The sequence below is a fragment of the Kryptolebias marmoratus genome, linkage group LG6, assembly GCF_001649575.2.
Source record: "Kryptolebias marmoratus isolate JLee-2015 linkage group LG6, ASM164957v2, whole genome shotgun sequence".
NCBI lineage: Eukaryota > Metazoa > Chordata > Actinopteri > Cyprinodontiformes > Rivulidae > Kryptolebias > Kryptolebias marmoratus.
This window is the reverse complement of record NC_051435.1, coordinates 24,257,015-24,280,489: the sequence shown is the minus strand read 5'-3', so window position 1 is coordinate 24,280,489 and position 23,475 is coordinate 24,257,015. Positions and strand designations below refer to the sequence as shown.

The window sequence follows — 23,475 nt, the reverse complement described above, 5'->3', positions numbered from 1 at the left end:
AATTGACATAAATTAAAAAGTGCAAACAAAGCACCAAGACACATCTCACATCAAGGCCAATAAATAATAACAGATAACTCTGAAAAACAGAGAGATGCTGTACTGTACTGTGCTTTTTGTGGCACAGGCTGCATGTTGGATCACTACATGTAACAACAAAACAGAGTATATCTAATTCTGAATTTAATAGCATCAATTTACTGGTAAACAAGGATAAATTAGCACACCTCATATTAATATTTTCATTAAGCACAAAACATGCTTGCCATATTTGGTCTTGTAAAGCCACCTGCTGAATTTTAGCTCAACTAACCATTTTTGGTTAAACCCGATATTGTTCATTGCGAACTCCAGCAGTAGCTGAAGGTGGCTCGGCCTCAGGGCTCATTATAGTCACGCAGGGCTCCGCGAACAGCGCGCGGACCTATACTAGGCGCTTACTTCAGTACGTCAGTAATCTCTTTCCGTGAGTTTTGAGTCGTTTGAATATCTTTGTGATCTCTCATAGAGGGACCATATAAATGCACGCGACACGACACCGCACGGGACCTTCGTGCAGGGGCGGGGACAGCGCGATTGCGTCACTGTTGGCGCGCACACCCTGTGCACGGTCAGGTACACAAAGGTAGCGGTTTTGGGGGTGCAGGTGGAAAAAAACGTGTATAAAAAATGTTGTATTTATAATAAACAAGTGGAGCTTAGCCTGGCCGTAGGGTCAAAACTTCAGTTTTTCTATGCAACTAACGATGGGGCAGGTTAGAAGTTTGACCCCTCTGGGTTTTTTTTCTTTTTTTGACCACGGTTACACAATTGAGGCCCTTTGTTGCTTCAGAAGTAGAAATAAATATACTTTCATGCCTTTTTAAATATGGATTTTTATTGACTGTACAAAAGTAAAAAAAACCTTAATCTCTTACAGCTTTTATTGGTGCTAAGCTCTGCTTTTGTTCCATTCTGCTATTTTACTCCACACATTTCTGTCTGAAAATAGACCGAGGTTTTAATGCAAAAAAAAAGGGATGTGATGAATTTAATTATTGACTCGTCGTGCTATTCACATGTCAAGTCATGAGATATTGTTGGCCCACAGCTGTTGAATTTAACTAAATCCTACAGTTAATGGGCTGTTACTTTAGTGCATAACTGTCCCTAAAAGGGATGGTGTTTACAAATTAATACTTTGGTGAAAAACAGATGCAGAATTTGAAGAATCATGATCTTATTAAATCATACATTTATAATAGTGTATGAACTAAAAATTCTGTAGAAATTTGTCTGAGTTATTTAATTTTAGCACCTGTCAATAAAGAATTTCAATCTAGTATTTTTTTATTTAGCGCGCATTTGAAATTAACATAATTTAACTAGGTTTAGGTTTCTTTTGGACGACTATGAGAAGTGTGTTCAGTGCCTACTCTGATCGCTCATTTCACTCATTACATTTTTCATTTTGTATGCATTATTGTGTAAAATAGTTTGGATTAGCTGCCTGTCTGTTTTCTATGCATTTAGTTTCTCCTGCTTTACATGCATCGCGGTATGATATCAACGGAACCACTGAGCATGCAGCACTGCACACTTTAGATCAAATTTCACATGCAGTGAGGGGAAGCGGTGGCATCAGAACTTCAAATGTCTGAAGTAGAGCGGTTAGCATTCACATCAGAGAATTATCCTGAGGATGGTGGCTAACCTTTTTATACAACTCAGCATCGTGTCAGGTGAATAATGTTAAGAGGTTAGGGCTTATCTTGGCAGTTACAGATCATTTTTGGTTAATTATTTATCTTTTTTAAGGCTGTCCTTCTAAAACAATTTTCTTAAACGTTTTCTTCTGGTGTCATTGGGGATTAAGGTGGTTTGTTTATGGGTGGTGAAGGGTAAAAACATGCTTAACAATTCTCTTATTACTACCTTGTCAAATATCCAAGTATCATTTATTACAGCTGACTTTTTATGTCCCGCTGCCAGGAAATATGGGCAATAATGTATTTGTGTGTATGTGAGAGATTGTGGGTTTTTTCATGAACCAGTGGATGGATTTTATTGAAAGTCTGAAGGGTCAGTAGATGTACATCTAAAATTGAATAACTTATAGAGTCAACCTGATTCAAGATGGCCACCACAACTAATGACAGCGTTCTTGTGCAGTTTTTTAAAGGATTATTTTACTTCTAGTATTTTCCAGGTCTTAAAAGTATAGAAAATGGAAAAAATGGTCTTAAAAAACACGTTTCCTGTTTTATTCCTTTTGTAAAGAGAAAAAAAAGTATTTTTTTCTTTTTAATAAAAGCTCAAACAGCAGAATTCTTTTTCAGATTAAGTATTAAAAATATGGGCATAGAGTACTGTGTTTTGTTATACTTTGCTATGCAAATTATTTGCCACGTGTTGCATATTCTGCTGCTAGTGAGACACAAGTTGCCCTAACCCTAAAGCATACAGTTTTGTATTTATCCTGAATCAGAACATTCAGCAAGCACAGGCAGCACAACAAGCACATTGACACTTCAAACACTTTTGTAGGAAACATCAATTGCCTTTATCCAACTATACAAATACAGTAAATGCTTTTACTTTGGTGTTTAAAAATGGCTGAAAAGTGATCAAGAAATCTGGTAGTCTGAAATTTTGAAAGAAATTTGTAATCAGTCTTAGCAAACAGAAATGCCACAACTGGCTGGAAAATGACTGATTGTAACTCTAGCTCTGCTGATGTGAAGCACTACACCTAATATGTGTGTCAGTTATCCCCCATCCTATATCTGGTTGCTGGCTGATAGCTCAGACCATTTGTCATTCCTACATCACACCCTGGAGCCATGATGCCTCCTTACCCTTACACGTATCGATCATTAGGCTGCTGTCACTACTTTACTTGGTGGCCCAGAGGTGTAACAGCAGTAGGCTGACTTCAAACCTCTTACCCTGTCTTTGTCCTAAATTGCAGCAAGATGGAGTCTCAGTCCTGGCTTGAAAGTGTTTTGTGGAAGTTGCTCCATTTCTAAAGAAATTTTTTTTTTTTAGATGATCTTTCTGAATCACACAGTAAATCACACTGATGTTAGCACATCTTTGGAGCTACATAACTTGTTTTTTCTTTTTCTTTTTTGAGGTTTTATTGCAGCTGAACTTAATGATTATTAGCTTTTGGATTCACAAAACTTTTGAATCCAGATAAAATTCGTCCTTCCTTCCTTCCTTCCTTCCTTCCTTCCCCCGCTTATCCAGGGTCGGGTCGCGGGGGCAGCAGCCTAAGCAGGGAGACCCAGACTTCCCTCTCCCCAGCCACTTGGGCCAGCTCCTCCGGGGGAATCCCAAGGCGTTTCCAGGCCAGCCGAGAATCATAGTCCCTCCAGCGTGTCCTGGGTCTTCCTCTGGGCCTCCTCCCGGTGGGACGTGCCCAGAACACCTCACCAGGGAGGCGTCCAGGAGGCATCCTCACCAGATGCCCGAGCCACCTCAACTGGCTCCTCTCTGACGTGGAGGAGCAGCGGCTCTACTCTGAGTCCCTCCCGGATGACCGAGCTTCTCACCCTATCACTAAGGGAGAGCCCAGACACCCTGCGGAGGAAACTCATTTCAGCCGCTTGTATTCGCGATCTTGTTCTTTCGGTCACTACCCAAAGCTCGTGACCATAGATGAGGGAAGGAACGTAGATCGACTGGTAAATCGAGAGCTTCGCTTTTTGACTCAGCTCTCTCTTCAGCTCTCTCTTCAGCCCGGCCACCAGGCGCTCGCCAACGTGCCCCACCTCCAGGCCTGGCTCCAGGGTGGGGCCCCGGTGACCCGCGTCCAGGCGAGGGAACACTGTGTCCAATATTTTCACTCATCATAAGGGGTCTTTGAGCTGCACTTTGTCGGGCCCCTCACCTGGGACCTGTCTGCCTTGGGTGACCCTACTAGGGGCATGAAGCCCCTGACAGCATAGCTCCTAGGATCATTGGGACACTCAAATCCCTCCACAAAGATAAGGTGACAGCCCAGGGAGGGGCAGATAAAATTTAAATATGTAAATATCAAAATATTTCCCTCTAGAATGTATTTAAATGAACAGTTTTCAACATTGCAAGCCTGTTCTGATCAAATCTTTCTCACAAAATTAATTCAGGCTTCCTGAAATTTGCAGGTGATTACAGCTAATTGCAGTAGATAATCACTGCAAAAGAAAAGAAAGCTCTGAAACCTCCTGGTTGGCTCATCAGGAGGCCGTACAGTGTTTGAGCTCCCTGAAGCTGAGTGTCGATTTGGCTCACGGTTCACTCAGCTGTGACTTCAGTCTGAAAAGCCAACAGTTACAGAATAGCGGCTGGCATTAGAGCATGTGTATGTGTCCCTGCAGAGCTATGGACTGCGGCTGTAAAGTCTAGATAAATCAATGACCAAAGCGGTTCTTTTTAAGTGCAATCGAAAAGGAACAGCTATCCAGACGTATTAGTCCTTAAAAAGAGGGCAACGATTTCCGGTAAAGGCGTGGAAAATTTGCAGAGAAGGTAATGAATATCATATCCGTCAGCCAATACACTTAGGTATTTTTTTTCTCTCAGTCACCCTTTTTCACTCGTAGTCCTAACATAGATTGACAAATGGCCCTGTATGTTGACAGTGCTCTGGTCTGTGTATGTAGCACAGTTACTTCTGAGGTAGATCTGCTCTTTTTGCTTCGCTTTGCTTCACTCTGTCTATATATAACCATTTCTCCCTCTTTCACGGATCTTCTCACTCTTTTCTTGTTCTCTTCTCTGCAGTTCTTGTTCTTTGCACTTGTGTTTTGTTTTTTTTTTGTTTTTAATTTTCCCCATTTTATTATTTATTATTCTCAGGAATCCTCAAAGGACTGTTTTCCTCTCACTACAAGGCACATAAAATCATCTTGTTTTGTTTGGAGTCATATTGGTTAGTGCTAAGCAATGAACACTTCTGATCTGTAGACAACACAGTATATTATTTCTATCTTACAGCTAGTTCTGTAAGATAAGAGGAGATAAAAACCTACCATTTGAAAGGGTATGACTGGAATGAGTATTTCAAAATCCCATGGCAAAAAATGCAGTGAATTATCCAAATGATGGCCTTTGGATATTTCTTAAATTCCATAAAGTTCAACATTTTTGTACAAAGTTTACGAAATGAGCATCTAACATTATTTCAACTCTGTTACTCTAGGTATGGGCTGATATGAGAGTTCATCCTTCTACATTCACGCATACAATAATGTATTTTTGAAACAATTTTCTTGCACTTGTTGTTGGTCCGATTCAAAGACTAGGCACATGTTCAGTTGTCTGTTTATGACCTTTGGGGTTAAAACATTTCTTACGTTGGTGCAGTATTCTCCAAAAAGACAGGGGCCTGTTTTGTTAAGCTTAATGCGCCTTATAGTCCGGTGCGCCATATATATGACAAAAGTTCAAAAACGGACCATTCATCGACAGTTTGTCTTATAATTCAGTGCACCCTATAGTGTGGGAAATATGGTATATCCATGTGGATTTCAGATACAGAGTATTTCAGAAACGTAGCAGTCTGATAGCATACTCACTATCATTTTGCTTCTTAGAAACCAAAAATAGTAATAGAGCTGGTTTTACCATTTTCTTCTACCTCTGTCTCATTTGATACTGATACTTCATCAAACCATCATCAAACTGTGATTGTGTGCTGAAATGGTTAATACTTAGAGAAAACTTTACCTGATATAAAAAGAGAGAGAAAAAAAACTTTACACACAGGTTACATTGGAGTTCATGTTGTTTTATTTTGAGAATTGTTGTTTAAATTTCTGTAGGAGTCTGGATAGATCTGCCAGCAGTCACGAAGAGATAATCTATCTTTTACTGAAGGACTGGTAGTTAATATTTTTATTCTTGGTTGGGAAGCAGAGAAACATCCTGCCGTCACTACAGAGCACACTTAATGAGGCTAACCAATTAGAGCTCCTGTGATTGAGAGAGAGTGACATTAAAGCTGGCAGAAGACAGACTTGCCCTGCTCTGGCTCTCTGCCCCTCTGGGCTGCTGCCACAAAAGAACAGCTCTTTCTATAAGTTTGCTTCCTCTTCAGCTACTAATACAATAAAAACGACCAGATAAAACAAGGGTTTTCTTTTCAACCTGAAGGGAAATTTCTGGACTTACAGAGATTTTTATTCTTGCATGTTTGGTAAATGCCCATTTTCCACTTTAGTTGTTTAGGTTATGTGACAGTGCAGAGATACTCCTGAAATGTGTGAGGAAGAGGATTTTTGCACCTGGCTCTGCTGAAGATCCATTTATAGGAGTGCCATTATTTGAGGTCAGAATTTGGGGAAGAAGAGTATTCAAGTGAATAAGTCATTGTGATTTAAAGTTCTGCTGCTTGCACCATCATTTCCTGTCACAAAAACATGTCTTGAATTTAGCAGATGTAATAGTTTAATAAAGAAGTACTGTGTGGAGCAGCGACTATGTGATGGATGGTAAATATTTTCTCTGGGCTGATAACTAAAGAATGACAGAAAACATAAAAATGAGCTAAAATTAGTAGTGGTAGTAGCTCAGAGTCATGTTCAGCTTAAGTTTCGAGCTCCAGGTGATCTCATGAGACCTTCTGCTAAACTGGATAAGAAACCTTTTGGTTGAGTTGGAAGGAGATGATAAAGATGAGGGTGGAGGATGGGAGCTATAAATCAGTCATACCGACTCTGGAGGTCACGGAAAGCACCACAAAACTCCAGCTCAACTTTTCAGTTTGTCAAATTGATTTTTTTTCCCCCATCCAAATAATTACCAAAGTAACAGCCCATAGTTTCGGCTGCTGCCTAGATTTATAAATATTTCTCTGCTCTGTGGTCTGTGGTTGCCTTTGTCTGAATGTTGTGTTTGTCTGTTTGAGAGTGTAGCACATAAAGGGTACAGCTGTCTTAATTCATTACTGGTGTTCCTTGGCAAAAGAGTCCTAGGCTACAACCAGTCTAGGTCTAAAAACCACACTGAGGATAAATACTAATTATTGAGAAACTGGAGTGTACTCCAGTAGATTAATCATAAACAAGGGGGTGGCCCAAAGTGGCCTAATGGGGTTAGGGTGTGGCCATGCACACAAAATTAGGTTGTGATTTTTAAAAACTACAGGCCACACAGTCACTGATCTCTTGGTTGCAAACACTGAAAATTCAGTGAGACTGCAACTGAGGTTTCTTCTATTTTCTGACAATTTGATTGCAACTTGGAGTGTCCAGCAGTTGCAACCCAGTGAGAAAGTGGATTCAAGCAGGGCTTCTTAAAGTTGGGGTCAGGTCTCCACTGTGGGTTTTCAAACCCCAAGTTAGGGGTCAATACCATATTTATCCTTATCTGTTAATACAAAGAGATAAAAACATAAAATGAATAAATGACTTTTTAGTAATGGTTGTATACTTTTCCCAGCTACTGTCAGGGCCACAACTCTCTTGAACTTTACTTTGTTGGTGAAAAGCTGACAACTTTGGAAACCCCTGCTTTAATAGATAAACTCAACAGTTATTAAGAAGTCTTAAAAACCCCCAACTTGTTTTCCTTTGGTTTGATCCTGTGACACAATTAAGCATGTAAAAACTCACACTGGGGCATTTTTGGATCATTTCTCTTCCACCTTTAAATTCGTCTTTACATTGGAGTCCCTTCAGAATTTCATGAACCAGTGGAGCACAAACAAATCTTTTCAAGAGCCAAGCAAATAGACTCATCAAATGAGAAGCCCTGCTAGCTTTTTCACCAAGCTCTGCACCATATTTCAGACTTTTCACTCTAAACTCTCTTGCACATTAGCTTTGTAGCTGAGGGAAGGCAGGAGAAGCTTTTAATCTCTCTCAGACTTTAATAACACCAGGGCACTCCAGCACTATCACTTCTTTCAAAATTAAGATAACTAAACATGCAGAATATTGTGATTATTGAATTTACTAACACAAGTGATTATAAAAAAAATAAATTAAGATTTATTAGTAAGAGTCAAACCAATTTTATTTAGATTCTCTGTGAAAAAGATGCCACATGTGACTTTTAGTGTTGTTTCACCTTTTTTTTAATCTTACTTTTGTGACAGCAGTATTGTCTTTTATTTCTAAATCATCCGTAAAGACTTTGTTTCCTCTTGTGAGTTTTAATTGTCCATTTACCAGAAATGCAACAGCGAACCCAGTTAATGTTTTACCAGGGTGATGTTTTCTATCTTTGCATTTAAAGTGTTTTGGACAGGTAAACATTTTATATGGCTTGTTTCAACAGTTTTCATTAAAAGTTCACTACCACAGTAAATTTTTTTGAAATTTTTAATAAAAAAGACCTAAATGAAATGATTTGAACAGAAACGAATAGATAAGGACTTCTAGGTAATGTTGTTTGTGTTCCCTCTGCAGCCAGTGGAGGTTTAGATCTAACTGTAGGAGCTCGCCTGTTGGTCTGACTCAAACCATTTTTTTCCTCTGTTCTGACCCCACTGCTTCCAAGATGTTGTGATGGCAGGCGGTAGCTGTCAGAGTCAATCCTGGGATTTTGTAGCTTAATGTCCGATTAGTATTCCAAAGTCCTTTGTATATAAGCAGTTAGTCAACATTGCCAAGCACCCTGTACTGTGCTGCTTGTCCTTGGCATATGGGCCAATCAAAATTAGATGAAGCATCCAATCAACACACATCAGAGTGAGTCCTTCAGTGTTTAAGTGTCCATGTCATGGCATGGATTAATTTGATTTATAATCCTAGGTGTGAGCATGGATTTCATTCTAAAGCCGTGAGGCCAAGGGCACAATGATGCTCCAATTCTTGTCTTTAGTAACTTGGCTCCAAGTCTCCAAGGAGAGAAAGTTGGGAAGGCAGTCGGATACTCACCACCCCCTCACAGTGGCATGAAGAGGCAGACAGAGAGAGCAGCATAGCTGGGTAGAAGACAAAGACAAGGTGTCTGATCAGTGTAAGCTGTCACCAAGTTCCACTCTTCACACGTCCTGTTCCAGCTGAAGGCTTGTTTTATTACCACTGTCCTATCTTTTGCTGCCAACTCAGTCTCTCTCATACGGAGCTGCTGGGAATCTCTTTTTTCCTACTGCAAAATGTACATGTGCTATACCAGAGCAAAAACATAAAAAGTGGTTTACTGCACTGTGATCTTCAGCCACATGATCATGGTTTTTAACTGGTCAGCCATGTGGAAGCTTTGAACAAGCTTTGCAGATTTATCAGTACAGTTCAGGTCAGTTTAAAGTCACAACAGAAGTTGTCTTGGGGCACTGTACGAAAACATTCACATACATTATAAAAAGCCAAGCTATCTTTCTAAGGAAGCCACCAGATTGTGTTGAATCTTCACTTCGTCGCAGTCTCCCATCCTGAGCAACACAGTGGCAACAGTGGGAACGAAAAACTCTCTTTTAACAGGAAGAAACCTCCAGCAGAACCAGGACCAGGCTCAGGATGAGTGGCCATCTGCTTTGATCTGCTGGGTTTTGAGAGGACAGGAAAGAGACACAGACAAACACAGAATGACTGGTCCAGGTGTAGTTTTTATAGAAAGAAAGACAAAGAAAAACACATGTTAATGATAGAAATAAATACAGTAGAGCGAGTAAGACAGCAGCAGAGTGAGGAAATGTGGTCAGTTTGTCCTTCAGCTGTCTAAGCCTTTGTCAGCATAACTAAAGGATAGCTGGAGAAACCCAACCCAACCCCAACTCTCATTAGAACTCTGTCAGCAGCATTTTAGATCAACTGAAGACATTTTAAAGAGTGTTTTGGACCCTTAGATAAAAAAAATGGCAATAGTGATAAATGCATGGATCAGTTTTTTTTGCGTCATATTGTGACAAGATGTTTCTAATTTTAGTGATATTACGTAGGTTGAGGAAAGCAGTCCTGGTAACATTTTTAATGCAGGTGTTAAAAGACATCTTGATAAAAAAAAAAAAAAAAATAACACCAAGGTTCTTTACATTAGAACTGGGGGCCAAATTAATGCCATCCAGAGGAAGCGAAGAGCTGATAAGTTTGTTCCTAAGATGCTCCAGTCTAGAAACCACGATCTGTCTTGTCTGAGTTTAAAAGCTGAAAATTAAGAGTCATCCTGGTTTTTATGTCTTTAAGACATACTTGTAATCTAAGTAACTAATTGGATTCATTGGGTTTCATAGATAAATATAACAGAGTATCATCAGCATAACAATTAGATTTTATACTATGTTGTCTAATAACTTTACCTAATGGAAGCATATATAAAGTAAAGAGTATTAGTTCAAGAACTGAACCCTGAGAAACTCCACGACAACCTTTGGTGTATGAAGAAGATTTTTTATTATTGACATACTGTAATCTATGAAAAAAAAGAAATGATTTAAACCATTTTCGAGCTTTTCCTTCAATTCCAATATCATGTTTAAGCCTCTGTAATATTGTGATCAATTGTATCAAATGCAGCACTGAGATCTAACAGGACAAGTATGAACACAAGTCCACTGTGTAACAAGAGAAGTAAGGACACAAGTCCACTGTCTGAGGCCATATGAATATCATTAGTAACTTTAACCATCACTGTTTCTGTGCTGACCTCTAAACACTGACTGAAACACCTCAAAAAGATTATTTCTGCCCAGATGTTCGCACAATTGACTTGCAACTATTTTTTCAAGAGTTTTTGAGATGAATGGGAGATTAGACATAGCTCTATAATTGGCCAGAACTCATGAATCAAGATTGGGTTTTATAAGTAAAGGTTTAATTACAGCAATCTTAAAGCTCTTTGGTACATAACCTTTCATCAGAGACAAATTAAGCAGATCCAAAATGGGGATATTAATTGGGGGAAATGCACTGCTCAAAAAATAAAGGGAACACTCAAATAACACATCCTAGATCTGAATGAATGAAATATTATCATTGAATACTTTGTTCTGTACAAAGTTGATTGTGCTGACAACAAAATCACACAAAAATCATCAATGGAAATCAAATTTATTAACCTATAGAGGCCTGGATTTGGAGTCACGCACAAAATTCAAGTGGAAAAACACTACAGGCTGATCCAACTTTGATGTAATGTCCTTAAAACACATCATAATGAGGCTCAGTATTGTGTGTGGCCTCCGCGTGCCTGTGTGACCTCCCTACAATGCCTGGGCATGCTCCTGATGAGTTGGTCTTCTGAGTGATCTCCTCCCATCTGGTAGATGGAGCGAGACACGATGTCCCAGATGTGCTTAATCGGATTCAGGTCTGGGGAACGAGAGTGCCAGTCCATAGCTTCAATGCCTTCATCTTCCAGGAACTGCTGACACACTCCAGCCACATGAGGTCTAGCATTGACCTGCATGAGGAGGAACCCACAGCCAACCTCACCAGCATATGGTCTCACAAGGGGTCTGAGGATCTCATCTCGGTACCTAATGGCAGTCGTGCTACCTCTGGTGAGCACATGGAGGACTGTGCAGCCCTCCAAAGAAATGCCATCCCACACTATTACTGACCCACTTCCAAACCGGTCATGCTGAAGGATGTTGTAGGCAGCAGATCACTCTCCACAGCGTCTCCAGACTCTGTCACTTCTGTCACATGTGCTCAGTGTGAACCTGCTTTCATCTGTGAAGAGCACAGGGCGCCAGTGGTGAATTTTCCAATCCTGGTGTTCTCTGGTAAATGCCAAGCGTCCTGCACGGTGCTGGGCTGTGAGCACAACCCCCATCTGTGGACGTCGGGCCCTCATACCATCCTCATGGAGTTGGTTTCTAACCATTTGTGCAGACACGTGCACATTTGTGACCTGCTGGAAGTCATTTTGCAGGGCTCTGGCAGTGCTCTTCGCACAAAGGCGGAGGTAGCAGTCCTGCTGCTGGGTTGTTGCCCTCCTTCGGCCTCCTCCACGTCTCCTGGTGTACTGGCCTGTCTCCTGGTAGCGCCTCCAGCCTCTGGACACTACGCTGACAGACACGGCAAACCTTCTTGCCACAGCTCGCATTGATGTGCCATCCTGGATGAGCTGCACTACCTGAGCCACTTGTGTTGTAGAGTCCGTCTCATGCTACCACGAGTGTGAAAGCACCACCAACATTCAAAAGTGACCAAAACATCAGCCAGAAAGCAAAGGTACTGAGAAGTGGTCTGTGGTCCCCACCTGTAGAACCACTGCTTTATTAAGTGTCTTGCTAATTACCAATAATTTCTACCTGTTGTCTATTCCATTTGCACAACAGCATGTGAAATTGATTGCCAATCAGTGTTGCTTCCTAAGTGGACAGTTTGCTTTCACAGAAGTTTACTTTGAGTTATACTGTGTTCCCTTTATTTTTTTGAGCAGTGTACCTCTTTGAACAGTGTGGTTGGGATGGGATCTAGCAGACATGTTGATGGTTTGGATGAAGCTATTATTTTTGACAATTGGAAAGCTCAACAGGACAAAAACAGTCCAAACACAAATCAGGTTCTAGTGACACTTCTAAAACAGACAGGAAATCAGAGGCAATAGTACAAAGGATGGTTTGAATTTTTCCTGTAATTGAAATAATTTTATAACAACTTTCATGAAGTCATCACTACTTAAAGTTATACGGATACATAGCTCAACAGAGATGAGACTTTTCATTAGTCAAGCTACAGTACTAAACAGAAACCTAGGGTTGTTCTTATTCCCTTCTATTAAAGATGAATGATATACTGTTCTACCTTCACAAAGGACTTTCTTGTAGGTTAGCAGGCTATCTCTCCAGGTTAAATAGAATTTTTCCATGTTAGTGGAGCACCTTTTTCTTTCCAACTTTCCAGATGCCTGTTTTAAAGTACGTAATTCTGAATTAAACCAAGGATTTAGCTTCCTCTGACTGATCACTTTCTTTTTCAGAGGAGCAATTTTATCAAGTGATGTCTGCACTGAAGTTGTAAAACAAGTTGTCAACAAGATAATCTAAGTTGCTGCTCTCTGTTGCATTACTCTGCAAGATAAAATAATAGAAAAGATTCTTTAAATTCGATTACAGCGTTCTCTGATAAACATCTACTATAATGAAATTTACTGTGTGGTTGTGTAATCAGTCAGTGTAAACTCAAACATTAAAAAATGGTCAGACTGAACAGGATTGTGAGGATGTATTATTAAGAATTCAGACAAAACTTGAGAATAAAGGCCTGGTGGACAATATATAAACAAGTAAAAGTGTTTTTTCTGATTTCCATTTTGAATGAAAAAGACTGAGGGTGAAAGACTCAAAAGAATTATGACTAATTACTGGTTTAGCATTAATCAATAATCCTGACTGAAAAATAGCAGCTACTCCTCCACCTCGACCTGTTGTTCTAGGAACATGAAAATTTAGATAATTAACAGGAGTGGATTTATTTATACTAACAAAATCCTCCTGTTGTAGCCAGGTTTCTGGAAGTCAAAATAAATCAGTTTGATGATCAGTTATCAAATCATTAACTAACAGAGGCTTAGAGGAAAAAGATCTCATGTTCAGTAATCCACATTTAATGATTTTACTTTTCTGTTTTGGTAAAGTAACTGTTTATTTTAATAAGATTTTTATGATTTATTTTTCTGGAGCTGATTTTTGGTTTATTTAATTTGGGCCATAGGTGAGCTGACACTGTTTCAGTGGGGGTTTGGGTGGGTGACAATTGTGCAGTCTTGTCTTAGTTTTTTTCATTTTTCGAAAGCTAAAGCTGTGAGAAGAAAAATCCCTAACAAATACATTTAGTGTGTACTAGTCTTATGCCATTACCAGTACAAACAGAGTGACTTTATCAGCATTTGGCTCATTGCACGTAAGTAATATAAGAGAACAGCAGCTGGCAGATAGACAGATGGGACTGCTGCCAGGCTGAAAACGACAACAACAAAAAATAAGCACAAATGAAGCAGATATCCCTAAAAACCAGACGGTGATGGACTTGAACTATAGACAGGAGTGCTCTCTCCTAAGGTAGTTGGTGCTACTCCAGTAAACTGTGGAGGAAGGTGAAAGAGAGCAGCACTGCTCTGGTGGAGGCTGGCACCCTTTCTTTATAGGCTCCGTCTTCTCCTCTCATCACCAGCCTCAGTGTCAGGGCTCATCTCATGTCTTTTTAAAAAATCTTTGTTCCTTTTTACATTTCTGCTATTTGTAGCTTCTTTTTAGGTCATGTGAAGAAAAACAATCTTTTTTGGTTCTTTCAGCTTGACAGATATCTATAGCTACATGAAGGGAGAGGAAGTATTTGCTGAAACATAAAATAAATACAGTGTTAGTTTGTGTTGACTTTTTTTAAAATGAGAACATTTTTGCTCCAATTCTGACCTATAGCTGCAATAATATGACATGTCATTTAATTTATTTCCCTTTTTTTTGAGTATCTTTACTGTGCAGATTGACTGAAAATGATAATTTGGGCATTTTAAGATTTTCAAACCAAACTTTGCTGTTCCAGACTGACTTTAGATGGCAGCTGTGTCTAATTTGAGCAAAAACAGCTGTAGCAACATGTTCTTCTGCCAAAATTCAAATGATTTCATCCTCAAATAAAAGTGATGTTACACTTCATGGGCTCTGAGAATACAACCTCCACCAAGACCCGATGGCTTATTTCTTTCTTTTTAAGAACATTATCAGATCCCAAACTAGCATTACTAGAGTTGTTGCTTTTTATGCATTACCTCTCTGACAGGTTTCCGTAGCGTCTATGTAATGTTGCTGATAAACAAGTGATGGATATAGATAAACTGTTTTTGTACACCTTAGAAGGGTAACAATGCATAAACACGGAACTACCCATAGTACTGTTTGCCCATTATGCTTCCATTTGCATCACAATTTTTGATTTATTACTTTTTCTATAACTTCAGTAAAACCCATGCAAAAAATGCATCCTAACATCTCTAATTGAGGGCTATGACTTTTGGTAGCAGTACATCATACTGCATGGACAAACTGCAAACAAAAACAATACTGAAAGAACAAACAAAACTGCAAACCCCATGAACAATAGGAGCTCAGCAGACTGAAAGGAAAAAAACAACATCCCTTTTTGGAACTCTATAACTCACACTAACTTTTGAGTGGTCTAAACTCTTCCTATATCCACAGTCTTAACACTTTATATACAGTTTATGCATCAAAACAGGCATTTTGGTTGTCTTTCAAAGACACACTGAAAACTGTGAGTCCTAAGGGCTTAGTTTTCTCCCAAAACCCCCCAGAGTTCAGTGTGTTCGCATCTAAATTCTCATTGACTTCCATTGTGTCTGTGCTCAGAATTTTATTTTCAAAGCTGGAAGTGAATAGTATTTTTAACTTGTCATATCTCCTACATAAAACCCTGTAGACACATAAAAATTCATGTGCAATGACCAGATGGTTGTGGAACCTAAAACTCGTCAACTTTTTCAATAGGACCTCTAGTTTTCACACAGGGACTGTTTGATTGAGGCACAATTTAAACTCTGCATTTCTGTATGCCTGTCTAATAAAGAGTGTCATCAGTGAGTGAGAGACACAGGTGTGTGGTTACCATGGAGACCATAATGAGCAACTGGTAGCAGCTTCAACATTTCTTTTGAACTCGTTTCTCTTTGCATTTTGTGAGCTTAGATTATTACTAAAATAATTCCCAAATTACCTTTGGGAAAAAAAACTGATGTAGAGTAGGCCAGAGTTTCAGGCAGTTGGTGCAATTGGCCCCCCTTAAAATTTTTTTAAATTTTCTAGTTTGAAATTACAATCATAATCATAATCATTTGTGGTTTTATTGTCTCATCTAAGAAAAAGAAGACCTAGCATCTTTTAATGTTTTATGTACTTATTTATTTGGTCTCTTATTTTTCTAGATGATGAAACATGCATGGGACAGCTACAGACAGTATGGCTGGGGTCACAACGAGCTGAAGCCCCTCGCTAAGAAAGGACATTCCACAAATATCTTCGGTAAGTCCAACACAAAGGTGTCTCTGTCTCTGCAGTCTGTGCCCATTGGCACTTTGCTCACACAGTTGTAAATCACACATAGGTGTATGCATGAGTGTACACACACACACGCACACATAGGAATTTCTCTGGTGTACAACGTTTTGAGATAATGCCTCCAGCAGAATTCACACCACTTTGGATAGTGTTGGCAAACGAAAGCACAAGAGCAGTGAAATATACAAGACATCCTGTATTTAAAAACCCATCCACAAATCTATTCACCTATTTTGCGCAAAAAAAAGAAGTATGCAGCAGTAAATATTTTCTTTTTAGGTAACAACAAATTATTTTTGTGAGGATAAATCAATGTATAGTGTTTCCAAAGGCAAAGAGTGATTAGGTTAAATAATTGTGATCTTGACCAACATAAACATGATTATAATTTGTCAGAATCAAGCAGCCATACGCCTCAGTGTTTACAGAATCCTCTGGGGTCGCTGTCAGGTTTCAGTCATGAAGTGTTTCCTGTCTGTAGAGACATCGCTGCTGACAGCGATCTTTTATTTCCTCAGAGGGGGTCAATCCAATACAGCCTCTCATCTGTGAGACTTGGATTTCAGAGGCTGTTTTTTTTATACTCTCCTGCAGCTTTGATGAAACACATCACACAGCTTAAAGTGCACAGGAGTGTTTTTCTTTTTTTTAAAATCTTTTTCAAGTTTCTCCAAGCAGTTTCAGGCTATAAGACTAATGAAGAGCTTAGGGGGCGTGATATGGAAAAAAAAATATATCACCATTTTTATTTATTTTACAGTAAAATCACAATCGTGCTTTTATTATAATTTATACATGATTTTTACAATAACTGTTTTTACTGTTTTGGAAGTTACTGAACAGTGTAACCAAACAATTTCCTTTCATAAAAAGAAAAAATAATATATTATGTAAAATGTATATTATTTAGAACATTTTGAACATTTTGTGTGAAGCTTTACCTAAAATTAGCATAGTTTTTATTTTATATGACAGAATGTCTTATTACATACATACAGCTACAAAAGCTGCAATAAACTCGCATCATGTTTTTGCTAATGTATTTTTATTTGGACAGGTTAGCTGAACCGATAGCTTAGGTTAGCTCACTCCACTCTTCTGTCATGACTGATTATTTTGGGTCATCACACGTTTTCTTGTGTTTACAGTCAGTTATGTTCTGACAAAATGTACACAACAGTTGTTTATAGATATTCTTCAAAGAATATCTAGACATTATAGATAATCTTTTACTTTAACTTTGTGTTAAATGTGATAACACCTGAATCTCTGCCCTGCAGGCTGCAGAGGACATAGGAGGACATCCCTCAGGCAGATGGATAAAAAAGCCTGTAGCGGACAAAGAAGTCTTGTTCATTGTGATTGCCAAATGTGAAAAGCACTTAGACTGTTAAGAAAAATTCACATATTGATAAATTCCACGTCATTACACATTTTACAGTAACTTACATTTTTAATGTCCAATTGTATGATTTTGTCGAAGTCAACCCACCCCTGTGCTCCTTTGTGCCTCAAAACGAGGTAGTAACAGAGCCAAAACGGTCAACATATGAAAAGGTAGACCGGCTTTGCGGTTGAATAATGTGACAAAGTGATAACGTACGGTTTCGGTGACCTCTCAGCCACAGGATTCGGATGTCAAAACAAAGTACAGATTCATTGTTTTTTTTTGTTTAAAAAAAAGTGTTTTAAATGATGGCAAACTGGGGCAACAGTGAATTTCAGCTGCATTTTGTAGCTATGGAAGACAAATTGCAGCAGTTGTACACTGATTGGAAATATTTTATTGAATGCAAACTGAATCGCTACACTGAGTTCACCTGCCATGTTGTGAGACATGCCACAAAAAAAGGGTCGAGCAACTCATAAAAGCAGCTGATTTTTATTTCCACACCTCTTTTGGTTCCGCCCTGCTTGCTTTTCTGAACGCTCCCATCTGGGCGGATCCATTGGTGTTTTATGAATGGCCAGAGGCACGCTAAAAGACGGACTGGTCCGTGTTCGCGTTTTGCAGAACTGTTTTATGAAAGAGCCTTGTGAAGAGCTGTATCTTCTTTTATATTAACACATTTTACCAGTGGAAGGTTTTCCCATCACAACTCTATCTTACCAAACCTCACACACACACGCCTCATGCATGCACACACACACACATATTGGTAACTGCAAAAGTTAATGAGTTGTACAACCAATGATTACTCTGAGAGTATTCATTAAAGCCCATCCAGAGGTTCATGAGATATTTTGCTGACAGACAGACAGACAAACATGGTCAATTACACGATTGCTCACCTTTCTTGGCAGTGGCCAATTATGATGATTTTTTAGTGTGGTTTTTATTCATGTAAAGATGATGCTTTGGTGCTCGTCATTAGTTATTCTCAACAGGTATTTTATAGATCTCTTGTATGCATTTGGCTTATATTGCTGAATGTGTGTGTGTGTGTTTCTGTAATGTGTGAATGCTTTTTATGAGGCTTTAGTGTAAAATTGGAATGTTCCATCCAGTTAATTGGCTGGAGTTGATAGTTTTCTTTTTATGAGCTGCTGCTAAATGCTAAATGGTTCCTGTTGTTTTGTGTTTACATTTCTTGGTATTGTTGGATTATTTATCTGGGCTGTGACTTTAAGAGTTTTTCCACGTCTGCTCGTTATAACTGATCCTGGGCATCTGATGGTAATTATTCTTAGTTTGACTAGAAAAGATGCGAGGCAACGAGTTGAGCATTAGACTCTTCACAGAACACATTTGCTGTACATTATAGATTAATCTGTCCTGGCTTTCATCTGAATGTCCCTGTATTGGTTGTGTATGCACGTGTTTGTAAACCAGATAAGATGATATCGTTCAGACAAAACTGACTCATGTTGCTGCTACCATAACGATTACTAGCACTTACAGCCTTCACCAGAGATACACACATGCACACACTGTAGGCTGGTTGAACTACAATTTGATATGGTAGTAGCTGAGAGTAACTCACCAAACATACTCTTAGCAAAAAGTGTGACATCTTGCAATATTATAGTAAGCATACTTTCAAGGTTTGACCTAAACAGCTACAATTCCATCATTTCTCAACATGAAGATCAATCTTAGTCTAAAACTGTGGCATGAAAGGCAGTGGTCGATGTGCATTCCTTTAACGAATGATAAGCCTTTAATTACAGAGGCTTTTAAAGCTTTAAGTACTTTGGGACTAAAGGAAAATGTGGAAAGGTATTTCTCCAGCTGAGTTGGTACAAATTTCTCTTCAGACAGACCAGAGCAGCCCAGTCGACCTGCCTCACAAAGGCTCTACAAACACAGCAGTTTGTAAAGAGTTTGTCTTTTCTGAACAGGACCTGCATGCAGTTATATACAGAAAATGTGTTCACTCTTGGCCTTGCTGCTTAGCCTTTATCTGTCCTGAGGAAAAAGGAGAGGCCAGAATGGTAACAAGAGTACTTTAGCTCTCAGTGTGGCACTGGTCTCAGATAACCTTGAGTTCATTGTCTGGCCATGATTTTGTCTTCTGTTTTTCTCTCACTCTCCTTTGCTCTGTGGAGAATGGATAGAGCTGATGCTGAGCACCAATACAATGTAGTCTCGTGATCTTGTAAAGGAAACATAGTTTAGGCTGGGTTAATAGAGCCATGTTGCAAAAACCAATTCGTAAACACTATTAGACAATGTTATACAACCCCTGGCAAAAAGTATGGAATCACCAGTCTTGGATGAGCACTCATTCAGACATTTCATGCTGTAAAACAAACTCAGATCAAAATCATGATACAATAATAAGGTCATTCCAAAGTGCAACTTGTTGGCTTTCAGGAACACTCAAAGAAATGAAGAAAAAACATTGTGGAAGTCAGCGAATGATACTTTTATTGACCAAACACAGGGAAATAAATATGGAATCACTCAATTCTGAGGAAAAAAGTATGGAATCACTCAAATTGGAGTTGGAAAATAAGGACACACCCAGTCTATTTTCTTTCCCTAACTGGACACCTGTCCCAGATTAGATGTGCCCGTTAGTCTGCAGTTAAAAACACCTGCAGTCATGGCACCTTGAAGGGCTGCTGGACGACATGGATTAGTATGTTTTTTCTTTATTTCTTTGAGTGTTCCTGAAAGCCAACAAGTTCCACTTTGGAATGACCTTATTATTGTGTCATGATTTTGATCTGAGTTTGTTTTACAGCATGAAATGTCTGAATGAGTGCTCATCCAAGACTGGTGATTCCATACTTTTTTGCCAGGGGTTGTATGATGAGGACCTAAAAATCCAGCTAACTATTAATGCTGTTTTATAGTTAAGTAGGGCTGCAGCTTTCGAATATTTGAGTTTCAGGTGTTCAATTGAATAAGTTATCAATTCATTGAGTATTCAACGTATACCTGCTGTTTTAGTGGTAAACAAGTACTTTGACAACCCAAAACTTTGTCTTTTTCTTGATCTGGAAATATTTATTTGACACTGAATCAGTTTGAAGGCAGGTGAGCTCATCAGAAATGCAGATTTTTGGCGATGGAAATGTGGAACTCAAGCACTGACATGTTTTAAAAGATGACTGTGTAAATTGGGACTTAAATTCTTCCTGAAGCCTGATTCCCATCAGATCCACCACACTCTTCTGTCTGCAGTGTGCACTGATACAGCTCCTGTTCTACATTCTCCAGTTTGGACCGGATGATTCAGAGCACTCCGGTCTGTCTGTCTCATTCTATTATATCTGAAGTGAATGCTGTTTTAATCTGAAAATATACTGTGTTAATGTGCTTAACTGATTTGGTTTAACTGTAGGTGATTTTTGCTTTTCTTCAGTTTGTTAAAATCCCATATCTTTGTCATCTTTTTTTTTCTCTGATGCTTTCTCCTCGTTCTGTTCTGTCTTGGTCCATCACAGTTAATGTATTGTAACCTGTTGCGTGACAGTTATAACCGTGTCTTGTTAAACACTGTGACAGCTGAGTGGTATGCAGTCACATAGATTAAACAAAGCATTGCTTCAAAGGCTTTTATATTATTTTAATTTACAGTTGAGTTACCGAACGAATCGTTACAGCTCTGGATTTAAGGAATATGGTTGGAGCTCAAAACCATCTGATCACATGCAGTAATGGATTAGAATAAGCATTTGTCCTTCAAGTTGGTGCTATCTTCAGATGTTATTTTGCCCCAGAGAGGTTTTATTACAGCATTTTTGAAAATATAATCTTGTTTTCCCAAAATGTGTGGCAGTCTTTTGGTGAATTTGAGTTTGAGGCCTGCCCTACATAATCTATCTTGCGGCTATTTTTGCTTTTGTGGCTTCCCTGAAAGCCTGCACTGTGTCTACTTGAATCTAAGCTTGCTGCTGGAGAATCTTGGCACTTTTCAGCTGCTCGACTTTCTCCTGCTGGTGCTGTAACATCGCTACAGTAAATGATATCTCGCTGTGCCTCGGGCGTGTTGGAGGTGGAAGGGATGGCGATGATGTAAGGCTAAGATGAGGTTTGGTCACCTGTCTTTCCTGTCAGCTCAGTCAGGAAGAGTTTACTAATTATTTATGGCAGCTGTACCCTCCATTATGAGATTACTTTGGTTGTTTACACATAGAGATGACATGTCAGTGTAAACTCAGTTTTACACAGTCTGCTGTAAGCTATATTTGACTGTCTACAGTGTAGCCTTTTTATTTGTTTCAATGTTTAAACGGCTACATTGTTTATTTAAATGACTCTGACCTCTAAATTCAATCTGCAGCATGGTGTGACAATTTCACCCTAGCTTTTGTCTGCGGATATTAACTACATCACCAATTATGTGTACTAATGTTAAGCTAAATGCAGTGGTGTGCAGTGCCGGGCAATCTTTTACTGTTTGTCATTCCTAATGACATCACCGCACAGGCTCTGTGGAACAACTAGAAAATCATTCCTCTGTATCGTATCAGCAGGACCTTTTGTTGGCTGTTGTAATAACCATCAAGACATGGGGTTTTCTTTCTTCTTCTCAGCATCTGGCTTGTCTTAACATGGTTAGTTCCTAGGTTTGAGAGGCCCATTGGATCTGAGGCGCCCTACTGCGCTGGATAATAGCAGCTCTTTAAGACAATTCTTTGATTAAGTGCCTTTTTTTCCCCTCTTGTTTTAGTTTAGCTGTTTGTTGTGGCACAGTGAATGAAACTAAAGTCATAGCTATAAAATAAGCAGCTGAGTTAATCACACAATTTTATCATTTTCTTGTCTATAAGTTTTTTTTTAGGTTTAGTAGCTAAAAAATGTCTATTTTTGTAGTTTAAGCATGTGGTTGTTTTCAAACAACAGTCATATTTATCATTAAGGTTTCATCAGTCTTTTAAAGTGATCGTGTTCACACATCATTTTGTGTATGTAGTATTTCTCTTTTAATCAGATAAATCTTTAGAAATGACAGAAAATACTGACATGATTGCAATATTAGCTATTTTGTGCAAAAATTCAGTCAGTCTATCCAGTATTAAAAAAAAAGGCATCCTAAAGAGAATTTTATTGAACTGACAAAGAAATGCAGTCATCTCACTAACCTGCTTATTAATTTTTGGTCTTTGCTTGTTTTCACGACAGGACGTTCCATCTAACAGAGCACACAGATCTTTGTCCGTGCTGGGATGGGTTACCTGTTTCGTTTCTCCCACACAGGCAGCCCGGTGCCTGCAATTTTCTTCAGCTTGGCAGACTGCCTGTTCATCCAGTTGTTTGTATCATAGCTGACCTGTGGTGCCACATGCAGTACATCACAATAATAGAGCTGCTCTGTGCCAGTTTAATAAGAAAAACTGTATGTTTCTGATCGAGTTGAAGCTCAGAGACTCATGGTGTCGTTTAGCTGCAGTAACATGTAGTGGACAAAACAGTAGTTTGAGTTTCTTCTGTCCATAAAGAAGAAATTATAATTGGATAAAAGGGTTAGATCATAACCTTGTCATTAATTAATGTAATCATCAAATGGTAATTGTAGCTTATGTCCAAGTTTATTTGGAACTATTGTTACTCTTTAATCTCTGTCATTTTATCAAGCTCATGGTTTTTATTTTAAGCCTGTAATGATTGTGTTCTCAATATGACATGGTGCTGTTCTAACCTGGTCATTTAACACGGTTCTGATATGCCAGGTGTGCTGTGCATTAACTTTGTGAATGAAAACAGTATTAGTTGCTTTTGTGTGTTAGTTAGTTGTTTGTTTTTCACTCTGGTTAGTTGTCATCAAATGGTATCTGAGTGTATTTGTGCGATTGAGCTGTTGCTTGTTTTAAACTAGTGCGCTCTGGCCAGTTTGACAGATTGCATCCTAATGTTTGTTCAGCCAGACTGATTTAAAGTCACATTTTCTCTAGTTTAGATTATTAAAAAAACAAAATATTACAATATTACACTCAAACAGGTCAAATACAAAGATTTAGGTGATTTTTTTCCATTCAGCTGTACATAATTGTACAAGACTATCACCTTAAAACAACGATAGCTAACTAAATACATTAATTAATAATACAAAAAAAAAACTACTAAAACAGAAGGTCTAGTAACATTC

At 38.8% G+C, this 23,475-nt stretch overlaps 1 protein-coding gene across 2 annotated transcripts in view; it reads left to right on the top strand.

Annotated features, from left to right (window-relative positions):
• man1a2 (mannosidase, alpha, class 1A, member 2) overlaps positions 1-23,475 on the top strand; it is a 132,038-nt gene that overhangs the window by 28,967 nt on the left and 79,596 nt on the right. For both annotated transcript variants that reach the window (XM_017436035.3, XM_037976071.1), the window contains exon 4: positions 15,802-15,898. In XM_017436035.3, the coding sequence (XP_017291524.1) occupies positions 15,802-15,898 (97 nt within the window). The remainder of the gene's footprint in view (positions 1-15,801; positions 15,899-23,475) is intronic.